Here is an 18,255-nt window from a genome sequence, read left to right as displayed (position 1 = left end):
AATGGCTTTATTACAATCTTGGACTGACAACATATCTACATCAAGCTTCACAGTAGGCCCATAATAGATACATAATAGAACAAATGATTGCTTTTGCAGTTTAAAATGCCTTATCTTAAGACACACACACGATCCTCTATTCTAACACCAGAGAAGTGTTATCTTGCCGCACATACTGTAGATGTAGCACACCAACACTTAAACATACACTTTAGTATTTCCCCTGCAGGATCCTGTCACTGTATAAACAATCATGTTATAAATACAGTAGTTTTACATGATAGCAATTTTTCATGACCAAGAATGAGTACTTAACTGTGTGTACTTGCCAATACAGAGTACTGACCCAAATCTTGAATAATTAAATTATTTTGTCCATACTTACAAATTGAAAAAGATTTCAGCTGCATCCTCTGTTCCCTTTTGGTAGAGGTAAACATCATTCCACAATCATCTAACATTGTGTGTCCTTAGTATCACAGAGTTCTTCAAGTGGCATTACACTTTTTTACATTAGTGTCACTTCTGAACATTCGTGGTCCCATATGAGACAGTCAACCAAAATTGGCTTCACTGGGTATCCTTAGTGCCGCTTCAATTTTGAAACCCTTGTCCCAAAAGTCATACCTTTATTAAACTTGCAGAATTAGAGGGTTACATTCCTAATAACATTTTATTCTGCATTCTGTTACACTTTTCAAAAGGTAGTTCTGTAAAGTAAATACAAATGCCTGTGGTGACTGGATTCCAGCGATAGTAATGTATACTGTTCATGAACTCATCAAATTATGTGTATTAAAAAAATGAAAATGTTCTACCAAAAACTAAAAATTAGGTGGAAGCCTGTGCAGCCCAAATAAATGACACACAATAAACACTAGCACTGCCATCACACGGTCAGATGTACAAAAGTAAAAATCTGACAGAAGTACCCCCCCCCCACACACACACACACACCTTGTAAAATATATCGACTGCATAAGTCTGGTTGAGTTTGAAATGCCTGCAAGGAAATTATCTTTCAGAAATGGGTGTACATCAGAGCACCATCACAACAAAAGCAGTCACACACCACTTAAGTGGCTCATTTAGTTGATATGTAAATAGAAAGTAATTCTCCAGATGTACAGCTGAATTCCTCATTGTTTTTCACACATTCTCCTCTGTCATTTGTTATTGTGCCAGATTTACAGATATTCTTTTTATTAACCATTCTTCATATCCCTCATTTACTCACATCTTCTTGTCATTTAGGATTTGCTTCTTCTTTAGAACCATTCTCACTTACTCAGCTGCTTGTCTTTGTTTTAACTCTTTCACTCCTGGGCGTCCCTGTGAGCTTCTTCCCCTTCACTCCTCCATGTTCTTTCCATTCTTACCAAACTTCCACCACATGACTGTGAGGATGACAGCGATGAGTAGGATCAGGCCGCTGGTCACTAGGTAAGCGATGGGCAGGAAGCGGTTCTGACCTCCGAACCAGGTCACCGTCGTCAGCACCACTTCCTTTCTGCCTCGGAAGTACTGCACAGGGAAGTCTGGGAGGGCAAAGGTCAAGGCTGAATATAGATACTCCAAAAAAATAAAGAGGACGCAAATATAGCCGACCCAAGTAATCACCTTATTTATAGCTCTAATAGAGTCTAACAGTTCTTCATCGCAGATAAAACTGAGGAAACAAATGCTGTTTTCTCATTCCCTTCTCTTGATACTACTTCAACCCACGCAACACACACCCTGGCTAGTTAAACCAGTTGAAGGATACTGTAGGAGATCTCGATGCTGTAGTTCCCCACCGGCAGACCGGCAGCAAAGGGCACATTGGCACGGTTCAGAACCCCATACAGCTTCTTGAAATTGGGAAAGGCCGCCTCCCTCATCCATATAATCAGGTCCTCGTTGATGAATCCATTGTTTTCGGCGTTCTGAGGATCCAGCTCATACACAGGCTTCTGCCAGTACAGTGGCTTTGCTGTGCCTGTGGAGTCAGCGTTCAAAAAACCTTTTTTCACACCACTTAACCCCAATATGCAATCAGAAGCCAAATGCATTCAATATTCCTGAAGAGCTACAGTGCCAAGAAATCATTAAAACACGTGCTTAGCTGCGTTTGTTCAAAGATGCATCCCCATTTACCTTCAAACACTTGTGGCAGCGTCAAGTTCCCCGTCTTTGGGTTGCGGAACTTGATGTTTTTGTCAGTATACCAGGTGATGCCCCTCCTGAATAGAGGGACCTGCCTTGAGGAGCCGCCGGAGCCATGATATACCAGAGTGAAGGAGTCTGGGAGAACACAAATAAGTTAACAGCACAGTGAGAGGGGGTGTTCAGAGGAATGCGGAGGATGGATGTGATGAGTGGTAATGTGATTCACCATTGAAGATACTGTTGGCTACAGCACCACAGGGGGCGATGGGGAGTCCGTTCTGGTCCCTTGAAAACGGCTCACAGTATGAACTTGGGTTCTAGACAGAGAGCAAGGACAGTGGAGAGACAGAGTGATGATTTAACAGACAGGACAACGGCTAGACAACAGTTTCTCTTGGAATGCTTGAGAGAAAAATATGAAGCAGAGATTACCTCAAGGTTTCGCTTCCTGCCGACCATCTGTCCATCATCTCTGGAGTCCATGTATCTGCGGAGGTTCTGGTGGAAGTTTTGGAGGCCGTAATAGAAAAAGACATCTCCCTGGGACAAGAACAGAAAACACATCATCAGTCTAGCTAGGCTGAAGTCTGTCCTTGACTCACTTGATGCTTTTCAGGCAAGCATGAACACACATGAAACGTAACTCCAGGTTATGCTCGTCAAGCCTAGAGGTAATTTACCTTGAATGCTTTTTCAATGGGAAAGACCACAGTGCAATTGCAGGACTGTAACGCCTTGCTGGCGTTTTGCCGCTTTTCAAAGCATTTATTACATGTCCCGGCCTCTGTGTAGTCCAGCTGGGAAGACAGGAGAGAGGGAGAGAAACAACACATGAAACGAAGAAACTCCTGTTCTGACCACTGTGCCTGTATGTCTCATTCAAAACATACCCTTGATCTTTCCTCTCCATGTCACTCCCTTTTATTGCACCTCTCCCGCTCTCTGCTTATCTTATCAGAGAGCAAGAATCTCTAAGCTTTTTTGCACTACAATGCGTCTTAGTGTACATTATATAGAAATGGAATACATTTTGTTAAAGACATTTTTGACCCTCTAACTGAATGACAGACCAAATACTACTACCAAAGTCAACACACACACACACAAGTGCACTTTCCTCTCTCACTCACACACACACACACACACGCGCCGAGTTTGTGTGTTTAACAGCGTCTGATGTCTATTTCTAGAAGCCAGAGCTACTCATAAGCAAGTGCACTTCTCAGAAACACGCTCACCCACCTTCAGTTCCTGTGTGCTCTGCACGGTGAGGAGCAGCCACACTCCCAGCAGCATACACAGCAGAGCCAAACAGTAGAAGAAGGGCAGCACAGTGTTAGCTGTTAGCATGGGAGACCAGGCAGGTAGCCTCTGCTGTTTGAAGGCTGAGTTGTCTGGCCTGCGAGCCAGAGGCCCAGAGTTGGCCTTCGCTTTGCCCATGAGAGGGAACTATAGCTGGGGACAGGAGAGGGACTTGGGTGGGGATGGACAGCCGGAGATCCAAAAGGGTGGACAACAGGCCGCTCCTCTCTCTTCTCTTCCTGTTCTTTATTTCAACAACGTTATCTCTCTGTACTCACACTCACTACTCTGCCTGCCAAGAGAGTTTCCCAGCAGGCCTTGCAGGGCGGGGAGACCTTTGGGACGGACCGCTGGCTGTTACTCATTAACCACAGTTCTTTGCTTTACTTCCTCATTCTGTCCCTTCTGCTATTTCTTTTTGTTTTGTTTCGTTGTTTCTTCTTTATTGTTTCCCTCCACAAGACACACACACGTAGGGTTCCGTTTATTCAGATGATCAGTGATGACTTAAAATAGCATAGAAAAGTATTTTATATCTTTATAAAAACTTGCCGTGGGACAGATATCCGTCGGTTCCGGCCTCTTCTTTGCTGCTTTAGAATGCCGTTTCACAGGATGTTATTATAAATGGGACTTCCTAGTGGGCGAGTAAACTCATGACCTCACATTCTCAGTGGGAGGGACTTCCCTGGGTCAGAGTAAACAAACAGAGGGATGCTGGTTTCATTCAGAGTCCGTTTATTCAATCCATCACACTGGGACATCGTGTTGGAATACAAGAGTGAACAAACAACATCACACATTTGACATGGTCTCTGAAAATAGTAAAAGCACAACACAAGTTTCACACTGAGACAAAGGGAAAACAAACAGGATGGTGCACACAGGCCAGAGGTCCCTCAGCATGTCATGAAGAACGTATCAGTATGATGCTTTAAGCACTGAGTCATTGTGTGGAATATCAACACCAGCAAGGTCTACAAGGTGCATTTAAAACAGGCCGATTTTGACTTTGCCTTCTCTGCAGCCATTCATGATACCAGTATCCAGCAGCTTCAGGAAGTCCACTTTGACCTGAAAAAGACACACACAGGCTGCTTTACACAGAAATGTTTCATAACTAGACAAAGCACAAAAAAAACATCACCAAACAAAGCACAAAAATCTCAACAAATGTCAACTTTTATTATGCACTGCCAAAGTGATCCTAAAGTCGAACTTATAAAAATACATGCAAACTGTCCCTCTCTGTTCTGCCCAGCAGGGGGCAGCAGCTCACCTCAGGAACATCCACCATCCTTCTGAGCTTCTGGTCCCTCCAGTTCCAGTCCAGGACCAGGTAGCGCAACGCCTGCACGTTCAAACCCTCTAGGAGAGATGAGAGTTTCCACAGAATGAGAGGGGATTCAGAGGCATTTGGACGTACATGGTGGGACTGTCATGTCCACACTCACCTTTCTCAATGAGAGCAGAGAGCCTGCCAGGTGTCCCCACTCCGATGTGGGTGATGCCCTTCTGCAGCAGCTTCACCTGTTCCTCTACCTGCACAGACAAAGACAGACACACAAAGAAAACTGTTTGTTTTGCTCCAACAGGTCATTGTACGCAATCCACACACAGCATATGCATCATAATGAGTATCATGTCTTCTACCTTGATGTGTTTTGCAAAGAGCTTCAATACTTTGGCTTCACCCTTGAAGGTTGTCAGCTGCCTGGGGATGACACAAAACAAGTAAACACTCATGTTAAAGCTAATTAAAAAGTTGCAAACAGCAATAAACATCATTGACCTGTTACTTACTTGATGAGCTCGATGGTTCGGAGGGCAGAGCTACAGATGATGAGCAGAACCACAGAACTCTTCTCAGTGTGCTGCTTTTGGATCTTCGCCCATTTGGGACAAACTAAGCATAACAGGGAGAAAGATGACAGAGAACGGAGACTCACTTTGTGTCTTAAAAGAAGTAAACAGTCAAGACAAACTTTACCCAATAAGATTAGAACACCACTCACTCTCTTTCAGATAGGAGGACAGGCTGTGCGTTAAGTCGTTGCTGCTCAGGAAACAGGAGTCTAGAAGACACAGGAGGACAGACAGAGACCTGGTGAGTCGACAAATCACTGGGTAGCAATTAAGCTTCCAGGTTAAAGGGGAGATGGCCTGACTCACCCTGCAATTTGAGCTCTTCCAGCTCAATAACAGAGCGCTTGTCTGAGAAGTATTGTGCGACCAGGTTCTGCAGGTCCGCCGGACAGCCTGGTTTCGGTTCAGAGGAGGCCAAGACGTCTGTAATCGTCTTCTTCTGGAAAACAAAATACATTCAAGTAATACACACCGACAAAGACCAGTGATTAACAGTGCACTGAACTATTGAACATTTAACTGTTGTTCCTCTTTGCACCAGCAGGTGTCCCTACAGTGTGCTCATGCTCACCTTCCTCCTTTTTTTGGGTTTTGTTGACTTGTCATCTTCATTCGGTTTCTTCTCCTCCTGAGCAACTAAACACTCTTTCTGTGAAAACAATAAATTATAAGCACGATTTAGGCTGAAGACTTACATAAGACCCATTTACATCAGTGGTTTGAATAAATTATTATTTGAATACACTGAATTCATTCATCAGAGGTAAAAAGAAGAGTTTGGTATATATGAAATTAGTCATGGAGGCGAAATCTGTTCAGTCCTAGTTGTACTATGTATATATATATATATATATACACTCATCTAGAAATAAGGTGACTATTTAAAAACAAAAACACACTAAAGCCCAAAAGCTGATGCAAGGCTAGCGTCACATTGTTATTTTTCAAGATTGATCACTCATGTCACAGCATTATGGGTCGTTTTTTTGCTCTACTACTACTCACTTCAACTTTGAAGTCTACTCAATCAAATTTGGAAAACAGTATAACATTCTGACATTTTCAGTATTATAGGGTTAGAAAAAATACCTTGTGTACTGCAACAACCTACTGATGAGCAGGTACTACACAGAGGGTATAAGATTATAATACCTGTTCACTCTTTTTCCTCTTCTTGGCCTTGGCTGGCTTTTCTGTTACACTCTTCCTCTTCTTCCCTGTTTTTGTCTGTGTGTTGGGTTTCTCTGTCGGCTCTTTTTCTTCTGGTATCTCCTCCTCTGCCTCAGACACATCTGAAAAAAAGAGGGAGAGATTTCCTCATTACAATGTTGGAGTGAGGGGTTAACTTGCAACCGAGAGCTGTACAAGGTCTGTAAGATGAACAGACGCTCAGGGTGAAAAGCTAGTCAAAGCTGGCACGACATACCAGAGCCAAGAACACACTTCAGACTAGCTTACATGGAGTCTTGCTATATTAAAAGGCATGTAAACTTGCTCACCCCTAGCCAAAGTTCCATCTGAGAAACAGACAAAAACTCTTCATGGATAACAAGGTTATGGAGTCACAAAATCCATTTCCTCAGTTAGGCCCCTGAGCCGATGCTTTGGCATTAGCACATCATAATGTCTCAGGCTGGTTGGGCTATTCATCAGGCAAAGTGTACTTCAGTGCACATTACTGTCGCTATAGAGACCAAGTAGGAATACTCAAATGTTACCTTGGATACCAACAATGTAGCAGATCAAACCAAGCATCTGGTTATCTTTAGCCTCCCTATTGCTACTTCTTTTCACTTCCATACCTCTCATCTCATGCTGTGAGGTCATGCACAGACCTCCTGGCAAGAGGGCAAATGAGGATGCTTGCTCATAAATACCTTAGCTTTAATTAAAACAGACAAATGCCAGAGTCTGAACTCGGCTATAAATCTGCAGGTCTCGTAACACTGTCCTTACTCAATATGCAATGGAAAATTGCCTGCTATTAAAGTTCCATTGGGGTACACTGCAAAGAATAGACAGGCAGAGAATGCCTCTCTGTATTATTCAGCAGCCAAAGCTAAAATGAGTCATGTGAGAGCCCAGCAAGAACAATACAGTACATGTCGGTCTGTGACCAGGGCTGTTGAGAACAGCATGTCGCCAGGCTTTCACCTAGCCTAAGTCAAGGTGTTTGATCGGTTAATGAGTCCATGAACTCAGGAGATACCTGTCAAGTTAAACTGCACCAACCTGCTTCATCTGTAGCTACAGACCTACTTGTACTTTCTGTTATTATTTAGCTGCTTCCATGCCATGGCAGGGACATTATTCTCTCCTTTATACCCTAAACACTCCTGTATGAAGCTGTGTAAGGCCTATTACTTACCGCCTATTTAACTGAAGAAGGGTATTTGTAGCAACACATCTAGCAAACCACCAAATCATTTCAAAGTAGGGCTTAGAGCTAATGCTGACAGGCACTTAAAGATTAAGGCATTTTTTGGTGGCTGCACACTTGAATGCTTGATCTTTATGTGGAATTGGCAGTTATAGAAGCACTACAGGAGTATACTTGGTGAGGGCTTACATGTGTGTGTTGTGCAGTGATGTTTTTAGCCATAGTCCATTCCCCCTGGGTCTCCCCGGATGCTTTAGTCTATTCATTGTCGAAGTGTCTGGCATTGCTGACAGTTATGTGCATGAAGCTGACGCAGAGCTCAATGTAACACCGTGAAAATGGTGCCGAAACACGTCTCTGACCTGCCAGAGTGGGTTGCTGCCCATGGTCATGAGCACTCCCAACTTGATCGCATCACAAGTCACACCAGGCTTTCCTCTTTGAGCCACAGCAACTCCGCCCACCCCTGCATCGCTCTAGCCCCTTGCATTGTCCTCTTATCTCCCATCTCGCCATCTCTCCATCCAATCTTTGTTATTACACCCTCCCCCATCGCTTTCCTTCTCTATCACTCTTTCTTGGGTCCATTATGGCCAGAGGGGCAGATAAAAGGAGGAGAAGGATGAAGGGAGCAGGGAGCAAGTACAGGCAATCACAGTCATCTTTTTCTCTCTGGCAGGTCTTTGTTTTCCATCTTTCCATAGCCACACCCCTTCTGTACTTCTTTTACTCCTTCACTCTATCTGTCCCTCCCAAACCTTTATCCTTCTTTACAGTCATCTGTCAGGGCAAGCATCCTCTCTACAGACCACCCCCACCATTGATGGACCAAGCCAACCATCTCCACACCCTCTCTCTTTTTGGTACACATATCCGTTTCTTACTCTCTCTCATCCTGGACTGTTGTAAGGAAAGTGAGGACACACAGGTGCCAAAGAGAAAGGAAGAGAGAAGAGAGGGAAGAAAGAAGACTGATTAGAGGACTCTATCAAGAGGTGCCAAGAGAGGATTAGAGAGAAGAAGGGCTTCATGCAAAGACACTGGAGAGAAAGACACAGACAATTATCAAATCCAGGCCTCACTGTGCTCATCCGCCCACCTGTCTTGCAGGAGGTAAGGTCTATCTCTCTGGTGGTATTTTTATCTGCTGCTTAGCTTCAGTTGTGTTAAGTTGTGTTTGTGTTTAATAGTGTAGGGTGCTTTGGGATGTCTAGCATGATTTGTATTTTCTGGCATATTAATGATGATTGATCAGTATCTTGTGTATGCACCTGTGACAAAGTGTGAAAAGGATAAACATTTTAACAAAGAATCAAATACTTTGCTGCAAGTGCCCATTAATGGTACCTGGATGACCTGATTTAGTCATGGGTTCATGAACAGCAAGGGGAAATCTCTAGCTCAGAATAAATCTTACAATTAAAATATTTTAACTTTCTACACTGATATGACTTGTTGCAACCACAATTTATGTGCTTGACTGACACAAGGGTGAAATCATCCTGCATTATTGTTCTGTGTTAATTGAGCATGAAAATACTGTTAATTTCTGCTCTGCAATAGCCTATATGTTCTGAACTTAACCATAAGGCCTAAAATGAGTAAAGGGTGGCGTGGGGGCAGCCAGATTGACAGTGGGCCTTAAACCCCAATCCTAATCTCTTTAACACCATAAAGACCACCCTTGCAAACCTGTCAAGGAGCGAGAGCTGCCGAACACCACGCTGTGTGTTTCTATGCGAGTTGAGTTGCTGATTCAGCACATATTTGACTCTAGGATTATGTGGGGATGGACTATCGTGATACTTAATAAACCATGGGGTGCATCCATCCACTCGTTAGAATGCAAGCGTATATCTTTGAGTGAATACGTGTGTACAATGTAGGGTCACAGGGGGTGTTAAGTGTCAGTGGGGGTAGTGGTTTTCCCCTGTGGGACAGTACAGGGATCACATTTCCCTCTAGAATGACTGTGGAGGGGATTCTATGAAAAGACCCCTCTTAATAAAACACACAAATGCTAGGCTAGTACCAAACCACTGAGAACAGAGAAGAGACTAGTCATCAAAATCTTTGTTATCAACTGTAAATAGTGCCATCACGTTTTCGTTTAAAAACACTTGCAACTTTGGGGCAAGACATCTATGCTGCTAGTTAAAGGAGCATTGCACCCAATCAACCCAAGCCTGAATTACCTTTTCCTTCCAAATTTATAATCAGTCTGCCTGCATTGTACCGTGTGATGTTTGGACAGTAAAAATAACCTTAAGTGATGTGTATCACACCAAGGTTATTCTTCACAAGCAAGAGCCATTCTGGGACCAGAGACTGACAAAACAGACATGGGGTTTATCTAATGAGACTCATTCTGTCTGAGAAACATACTGTAGCATTATAGGCAGATCAAAGTCAGCTTTTTTCCAGGAAAGTTCCTCTTTTTGCAAATGCAAGATAGATGCTACAGCTGCAATGGGCCATTTAGATGTTAGGGGTCAAAGGCTGAGAATTAGCTGTGGTTTCCTCCATCCCTGTACATGGTGTGAGAACATAGCAGTTATTAGGGGAGCTCTAAATTGACACTGGGGGTCTTAGCACCATTGTTGGGACTACAACAGGCCAACATATCATAGCATTGGGTTACACAGCCTATTTTAGTAGTCCAATGAGAGGGCGAGCAAAGATCTATACAGTATATCACAGTACTTTCCTGCATGATACTGTATCCATAGGCTGATGCCAAATGCAATGCTTACAGCATCATTTAAATGAATAATTTTGAATATTTACTAATCACATTAATATGTAGTTAAATTGTTGATATAATTACAATATTTTCAGGGACATTGGCAATTCTTGCTCCCAGGACAGAGAGAGGAAGAACAATAGCTGAATGTGTGAGTAAAGAACAGAATTAAGAAACACCTGATAAAGGAATGGAAGTTGCAGGAAAGATGATTAGAGGCCAACTCAATGCATGTATAATAGAGCTGGAGGGTATAACACAGTAAACAAGTAGGGAGAAAACCAATCTAGGGCTCAAAAGCTGGGGAGTGTTGCCTGCAGAGTGTAGAAATGCACCCATGAGAAGCTGAATACCCTGAGTGTTTCTTAACCCTTGACCCTGATACCCTTCAGGCCACGGTCACTCCAGATGGCGGAGACTGGAGAAGGAAGCTCTGTGTGTTCAGATGAATATAGGTCAATGAGTTTTCAGCTCAGATAACCGGAGATCAATGGAAGCAAATGGCTGTGGAGATGGCTCAGATGAGGAGAAATGGGGCAGCCCGGTCGCCTTTAATGGATGATCAATAGAGGTGACTGGTTTTAATGGATGGTCGATGGCGCTGACTGGTTGTAAGGAGGATCAATCGACTGGTTTCAGGAAAGGGCTGATTCGGCTCCAGACAAATAACAATCTGATGGCTGACTGGTTATGAGGGGTTAGGGTGACATGTGCATGCTCACCTATATTGGCACAATTCTTAGACACCTGCTTAAAAATGTCTCTCCCTATGCCCCTCCTTCGCAGTTTTGTGGTGATTATCCCATGGGAGCAGATAGGCCTAAGTGGCCTCAGTAAAGCTCTTAATCACCACCACAGTTTACTCTATTAGTCTGATTAAAGATACCACTCCCACCTGTACAGAAGGATAAGACAAACCAATTACACCTTACAACCTCCTAAAACCTGTGTAGGACGCGTCCGATTACACTTTCAATACAGGCACAGCTAGGAGGCCGACTGCCCGGTCTTGCATGAAGCAGATACTGTGTGCTGCTTTTGTTTATGGTCATGTCACGATTTAGGTGTTTCTGTAAAAGCAATATAATACTTTCTATGAAATCAATTCGCTGGTGGTTTCGAGGATCGATAACTCATCTCAAGACAAGTACCAATTGCCTGATCTGGGGGGGTAGTAGTTATTGGTCTTGGAGGCCTGCAGTTTCCTCTCTAAAGCTACTATTGAGCATGTGTTATTGTTAAATCAATGGGGACTTTAGGCTACACGCACAAAGTTAACAAGCAGGCTATAGTGGAATGAGTCATTGGAAGACAGCCAGAATAGATTACCAGTGTCTGGTAACAAATTCAGTCAGCTTGCAACATTTTGCTCTTCAGCTCATTCAGCCTGTTGTCCTAACGTTTCAACCTTGCCGTCACTTTGTTGTTGTCCTGCTGGGTGTCGGGAAACAAAGCCTGGGCCTTGTTCTACATAGATCTTTTAGGCTGGCTAATCGAAGGAGAAATAAAGATAAGATATAAAAAATAAAGAAGTCCAAAGAGGCTCCACATTGTCCTGGCAGATTTATAAGCTTGTCTGTGGAGTGGTAGGGCTAGACATTGTGTCTGGCCAGCTTCGTGGTACCAGGGAGTGATACAAACCCTCTTAGATGGAATTCCAATGTCTGTTAATTGGCTGTCTGTACATTTCTTAGGGCTTGTTAGGCTACAGACTTGATGTTGTTAGTCTTTCAGGCTCAGAGCTGTCACACAAGAGGGTGCAGGGGCAGAAAGTCACCAGCAGGAGGAGCAATGGAAGCACAGTGAGGCAATGGAAGCACAGTGAGGCCAACAATGTTATCCACTTAAAGTTAATATAACCCCACTTTACTTTTAGAATAATTGGACTTGGACTTTTGCTAAAGCTACTCATTTTTCACACTCACATGGATAGCAAACACACACACACACACACATGCAGTTCTTGCTCCAAAACAATAAGTACAGAAAAGAATCAAACTTAAGAAATATGGCTTATCATGGATAAAAACAGTTAAAATGTTCCTAACCAGTCTGTGGTGTTTAAGTATCATCTTCACTAGGAACTGGTGTTATATTCAGCTGTAGGCTATGGATTGTGGATGCTGCACAATGAGGCTAAGCCAGGCAGCTCTACAAGACCTCAAGTTTTCTAAAGTAAAACCAAGGTTAACGTCCACTCAGACAAGGACGCAGTGCCTGGCCCCCTTTTCATAAACGTGTTACATAACTATCACATCTTAGTCAAATAGTTAGGAAAGACCTTGTACTTGCCTCTGTGTGTGTGTGTGTGTGTGTGTGCGCGCGCATTGTCATTTCTCAGCTGGTTCTCTTCTCTTTTATAGTTAAGCAATGCAGAGCGGCTGGGTTTATTGAATGATCTATGATCTGACCTCTGACGTCATGGCTGTGCCATACGAGGTCCATGTGTCTGTTGGGAGAATTTTCTCAGTGTAGCTGTTCATTGTATGAGGGCTTGTGACGAGTCAAGGCCCTCTAACCCCTCTTTCTGCGTTTTATTTGAAAAGATAATACTGTACTGGACCCGGGTCAGTCAGTATCCACAAATAATTCTTAGGGTTTGTTTTAACCCGATTGATAGGTAGAGGTTACTGGATCAGAACAATTCAGCTAGTCTCAGATACGTGGTCAATCACAGAAAAAGTTAAGAGAAATTGACTTTCAATTGTCTATCAGTGACTGCCTTAACTTTCTGGCCCTCATTTTATTGTTTTGTGTGGTATAACCCACCCATGTGGCTACGACAAACCAAACCAAACCAAAGTATTTGCAAAAACTATTTGGACCAGGTCTGTAGTGTATTCTGTAGGCTAAGGGTTCTTAAGATTTTACAGCCTACAACCCAAATGAGAAAATCCTTCTCTCACCTTGGCATGCCCTTGACAGCATATTGCAACTCTTTCCATTTGGGTACCCACAAGTAGGCCCCAACTGATTTGTGCTGCCAACCTTTAGCTTCAGAAACTAGGCTTTTGACTCCACTTCCATCTGTTCTTTCTTTCTTTTAACTTAACATGGCAGCAACTCTCCGCTCTTTACCTACAGACATAATCCTATATTATTCCCTTCTCCCTCCCTATATAGATCTTCCAGTGGCAGCTATCATGAGGATGATATTTGTAACACTGTGCTCTCGTCTTTCGCTCTCTATCAATCACCACTGCAGGACTCTGATGCAATACAAGAGGCATCTAGGATCTGATATCGGAGTGAGGATGGGGGTCAAACATGTGTTAGTGTGAAATGGGCGCATATGCACACACACACACACACACACACACACAAAATCATCGAGAAGTGCTAGAATTTCACATGTCTTCCCTATCCAAAGAGCGACCTTCTGTCAAGGAAGCTTTACTGGAGCAGACAAATCTCCAGAAGAGGACACACATCTTACATCAGAACTAAAAAACGTGTATCAGATTTCATTACATCACCGACCGCCAAATGGTCTCTGTTTTGCTTTCCACACCTATATTTCAAGCCACAATCGTTTGATTAATAGACCTGAATTACTAGGATGTGGGAAAGACCACCACCAAATGAATTAATCTATACAAGCCATAACCATTTAGGAGTATGCTTAAAAAAGCAACACACAACATGGTAGGTCTAATTTAATCCATTCAGTTATCATAAATAACACTTACATATTAAACTTACTTCCATAAAATGCTTTTAACATACATCAATGATATCAGAATGAAAGCACAGTAAAGTACTGCATTACCTCATACTGTTAGAAAACAGCTTGGCTCACCCTCGCCATTCTATTAAAGTTCTATAACCAACACAAGCATAATCTAGACTTCAAAGACGACTTCATGACTGACAGCTCTGTGGTGGCTTACTATTAACTGATGGCAATGAAGTGTGGTTTTCATTCACACATCTACAAAGTAGGAAAGGATTCAATCACAAGTTGAGCCAGAGGTTCAGATCATAAATTCCTAGAAACGTTCAAAGGAATTTATATCATCAGAAATGGTTTGTAGTCTTTCATCAACCCCAACCCGAGCGCTCGGTAGTCTTAAAAGACTTGAGCAGTGTGAGCAACACAGAGGGCAGGAACACTGTAGCATCTGGCACTTTAACTTATCAATGGCAATGAAAGGGGAGAGGAAGCCAGGCTCAAATATTTAACACTTTCTGTCAGGCGGTTCAAACAAAACACCTTCGACTGGCAAAAGAAGGGAGAGACGCTTCAGGTAGAAAATTAGGATGTTTAGAAATTCTTCCTTGCTAAATGTGAGAAATTCACAGATGCAAAACAGTTCATAGCCTTGGTCCTCTGAAATATTTTGAGAGAACTCTTTATAGTTGCTTACTCCTCTGGTAACGCGATCCCCATTCTATATGTATGTTTCAAATCCTATAACTGACTTAATAATTATGTAATTGGTATCCAATATGATGACAAACTTATCTTTCATTTGAGCCATTTCCAATGATTGAAGAATCATGATAACACTGAATTAAGACCCCAAGTTTTAAAATCAAATCATTAAGACTGTGCTGATTTCCCACTGGTCCCTGAGATGGCAGAGGTCTACTCCAAACTACATGCTCAGAAATGTCAATAGTCTAACACTTCAGATGGACCACGGGGTTTAACTTATTTCATTTCATTGCTGTACTTCCCCGTCAGGGACAGTGATATGAAGATGACAGCAAAGACGGTTGACAGTAACTTCATTATCCAATGTTCTCGGGCTTTTTAGTCTTAAACGTATAAAGTATTTAGCATTATGTGCAGCCTAACCATATTATGTTGCTATCACGTAGAATGGTGGCATTATTGTACACAAAATGAAATTGCTGGGTGTTCAAGATCTCCCCCGCTCTCTTGCTAGCTTGGTAACTGTATAATGTCTCCTTTACAACGCACTTACCAACCATGGCTGAAGTGCTGCGCTCCTGCCAACACATAAAGCAGCCATAAAGACTGTGATTTAAGGAGTGCTGTGCTGTGCCAACTTGACCCTGGCACCGGTGGCCACGGTGGGCTCCAGAGCACAGACTGAGCCAGCCTCCCATGACAGGTGGATATAAAGTGGATTTGAGCTGCCCATGGGGAATGGGTGGCTAGAGACAGACTGGATAAGGTACAGACAGGCCCACTCAGCACTTTATTAATGGTTTCATACACAGGTGATAAACCTCAACATGGTTTATTGCTGCTTACATAGCCGGGTTGAGAATGTCAGGGAATAGGTGACCATTCATCGGTCTCAGCCCATGACCATATTCACCTAACTGTTAAGATGCCACCTGTGTGCGTGTGCACCAGATTTTGGGTTGGGATGGAGTGGAGGGAGCGAGGGGGATTGTTATTTTTTCTAAGTGTTAATGGTTTATTCCCAGGGCAGCCGGTGCCCTTCCGAGTAGATGGGGGCAGGCAGGCGGGATGCAGGCATGCAGCCCTGGGTGGTGTTCAGATAAATAAACAGAGGCGGCCAACCACATGTGCAGCTGCCAGCCTGCCTGCCAGCGGACAGTCCTCAGTGGGGTAACCCTGGCAACTATTATTGAGGCCAACACTGGCTCGGAGCCAGAACTGAAGTTAAGGGGTATTTGCACATGCCTGGCACTGTGTGGGTGCGTGTGTGCTTGGACATCAGTATGCATGTGCCTGTCTAGACATTATGTGCGCACACGACAGAAAGAAAGAGAATCTGACTTGTGTGTGTGTGTGTGTGAACTGCGAGGTGTTCAGACTTCATCAGCATCAGTCATCTGGAGGCCGAGGGCAAGGAAACAGCAGCACGTGTCTTGGGTAGACTGCTTGCATTAACAGCACCATCAATGGATGGGTTGAGGAAAAAATATACACACTCTGGTCCAAGGGAAACAGACCCCAGGCCACCACAGAAAATGTGCCAAAGATCACCAAGTCACATCAACTTTGCTGCATGGCTTGATCTTGTCTGACTTAATCCGCCCCAACCTTAGGCTACACATATTCTAGTTGACTGATAAAGGTTGTCTAAGCAGTAAAAAATCTCAACCATTTTCTTTCTTTGATATAAATAAATCAAATAAAATCTTAGCATTGACTCTGGGCCTCTGAATGAATAGAGAAAACAATTTTAGGGCAAGCCATAGAGTGTATTGTATTGTGCTGCACACGTTGGACAGGAGCGGTCCTGTATGTAATGGGGATTCAGCTTTGTGATTATGATTCCTCAGTAAGTCCAGCCAGCTTGAAAGAGACCTAATGAAAGCTCCTCTGCACTCGTGTTAAGAGCTTCATCATTCCTTCCATTGCTGTAAACTAGTGGAGTGAAGGAACAGGGAGGGAGCCAAGACAGCTCCATCTGTCTTAGTGATTGATACCGAGAGGATAACAACTCAGCAGGAGGGAGGTCGAGGATGTCACTCACTCTCTAGCACTCTCTTTCTCTCCAGACAGAAGCAAGGAGAAAAATGCTGCTATGCAGAAACAATGCATTATGTAAGCTAACACTCTCACAAGGAATCGATATCTGAAGGCTGTCATTGGCTACATTCCAAGACGGGCTAAAGGGTGTGTTTCTGTTTTGCCTTTTTCTTACACAATGTTTGTCCCTGATGTACCACTGTTCGTCTTGTTTAGAGAGACTCAAGGTTGCTCTCAGGCCTTGATGACAACAAGCAGCTGTTGACTGCTTCAGTGTGTATGTGTGCTTGTGTCTGTACGCAATAGAGAGAGAGAGAGAGAGAGAGAGACAGAGAGTTAGAGAGAGAGAGAGAGAGAGAGAGAGAGAGAGAGAGAGAGAGAGAGAGAGAGAGAGAGAGAGAGAGAGAGAGAGAGAGAGAGAGAGAGTCTCTGCCCCCCCTTTCTCTGTTTCCACAAAATGGAAAACATAAGGGCCTATGGTTACTATGGAGCCCCTCTGGGGTCACATGGTAGAAAAAAACTTGATGTGTAAACTGTGCGAACGGATTTGTAAAAAAAAAAGCTGTGAAACTCCAAAAACACAAAGCTAAATCAATTGAACTAATTTCACTATCATTAAATCTGCCGTTAAATCTAGGTAACATTGAACTTGGTCGATGTGGTCACCTCGGTCCATGCAAGGTAAGTCCATTCGCTGAAGAACAGAAGAGTGCATGTAACCTTGCACACGGATTTGTAAACTGTGCGAAAGGATTGTGAAACCGTTTACAAATCCGTTCGCACAGTTTACAAATCCGTTTGCACGGATTGTGAATCCGAGGGCATGGTTTTGAAATCCATGCGCACAGTTTACAAATCCGTTCGCACGGATTTACACATCAAGTTTTTTTTTCCCATGTGACCCCAGAGGGGCTCCGTAGGTTACTTATCTGAAGAAGCTTGATGAACAACTTGGGGATAAAAGTCCTCCCGTGCAACTGCAAGTGCTTTGACGAGAGAAGGAGAGTAAGAGAACAAAGAGATGACATCATGTTTCACTACAAACTTGCTCGCTTTTTCCCTCTAAATATGGGATGAGAAAACCAAGTCAGAGAACCCTGGCTGGCAAGCACTGTTTAGCCGAGGTGATTTGAACTAATAACACACACACACACAATAAACACCACCGGCCACACACACACACACACGCATCTAGTCCTCATATGGTCAGTAATCAAGGCCCCACTTGCTGGCGCCCTTCCGTCCTCTTGTCTGCCAAGCTGACACTGATCGCTGTAAATGTGCTAAGAGAGAGACTATGAGATGACATAAGCCTAACACAAAGCAAATGTTAATGGCAGGCATAGGCCTATCTATTTCAGTAACACTAACTGTTATGACAAGAGGCCTTCTGAGTTT

General features: G+C 43.4%; 2 protein-coding genes across 4 annotated transcripts in view; both read right to left on the bottom strand.

The window, feature by feature from the left end:
• Window positions 1–9: 9 nt before the first annotated feature.
• tmem30c (transmembrane protein 30C) lies at window positions 10–4,047 on the bottom strand. Of its 2 annotated transcripts, XM_071542649.1 has the most exons (7): window positions 3,391–4,047; window positions 2,829–2,945; window positions 2,581–2,688; window positions 2,375–2,465; window positions 2,137–2,283; window positions 1,766–1,978; window positions 10–1,538 (listed from the first exon to the last, which is right to left on the bottom strand). In XM_071542649.1, exons 1-7 carry the CDS (start codon window positions 3,586–3,588, stop codon window positions 1,351–1,353), a joined length of 1,062 nt encoding a protein of 353 aa, XP_071398750.1. In that variant the 5' UTR covers window positions 3,589–4,047; the 3' UTR covers window positions 10–1,350. The 2 variants fall into 2 exon arrangements, with proteins under 2 accessions (XP_071398750.1, XP_071398751.1); XM_071542650.1 differs by lacking the exon at window positions 2,829–2,945.
• Window positions 4,048–4,183: 136 nt separating this feature from the next.
• Window positions 4,184–18,255, bottom strand: part of cmss1 (cms1 ribosomal small subunit homolog) — a 31,583-nt gene continuing 17,511 nt past the window's right edge. For both annotated transcript variants that reach the window (XM_071542652.1, XM_071542651.1), the window contains exons 2-10: window positions 6,469–6,608; window positions 5,888–5,965; window positions 5,623–5,755; window positions 5,466–5,525; window positions 5,254–5,356; window positions 5,104–5,164; window positions 4,905–4,992; window positions 4,730–4,818; window positions 4,184–4,524 (exon numbers count right to left, since the gene is read on the bottom strand). In XM_071542652.1, coding sequence (XP_071398753.1) covers window positions 4,441–4,524; window positions 4,730–4,818; window positions 4,905–4,992; window positions 5,104–5,164; window positions 5,254–5,356; window positions 5,466–5,525; window positions 5,623–5,755; window positions 5,888–5,965; window positions 6,469–6,608 — 836 coding nt within the window. In that variant the 3' untranslated portion in view covers window positions 4,184–4,440. The remainder of the gene's footprint in view (window positions 4,525–4,729; window positions 4,819–4,904; window positions 4,993–5,103; window positions 5,165–5,253; window positions 5,357–5,465; window positions 5,526–5,622; window positions 5,756–5,887; window positions 5,966–6,468; window positions 6,609–18,255) is intronic.

The sequence above is a fragment of the Centroberyx affinis genome, unplaced genomic scaffold (genome assembly GCF_046629955.1).
Source record: "Centroberyx affinis isolate AG114_WGS23_722 - 3 ecotype Tasmania unplaced genomic scaffold, CSIRO-AGI_Caff_v1 ptg004147l_1, whole genome shotgun sequence".
Lineage (NCBI taxonomy): Eukaryota > Metazoa > Chordata > Actinopteri > Beryciformes > Berycidae > Centroberyx > Centroberyx affinis.
This window is presented reverse-complemented; position numbering and strand designations above follow the sequence as displayed.

Excerpts from the sequence above, each read along its gene's own strand:
- tmem30c (XM_071542649.1), bottom strand. The coding sequence starts at position 3,588 with ATGGGCAAAGCGAAGGCCAACTCTGGGCCTCTGGCTCGCAGGCCAGAC. Across the intron at positions 2,946-3,390 it reads AGAGCACACAGGAACTGAAG|CTGGACTACACAGAGGCCGG; the intron begins GTGGGTGAGCGT and ends CTGTCTTCCCAG. Across the intron at positions 2,689-2,828 it reads CCATTGAAAAAGCATTCAAG|GGAGATGTCTTTTTCTATTA; the intron begins GTAAATTACCTC and ends TTCTTGTCCCAG.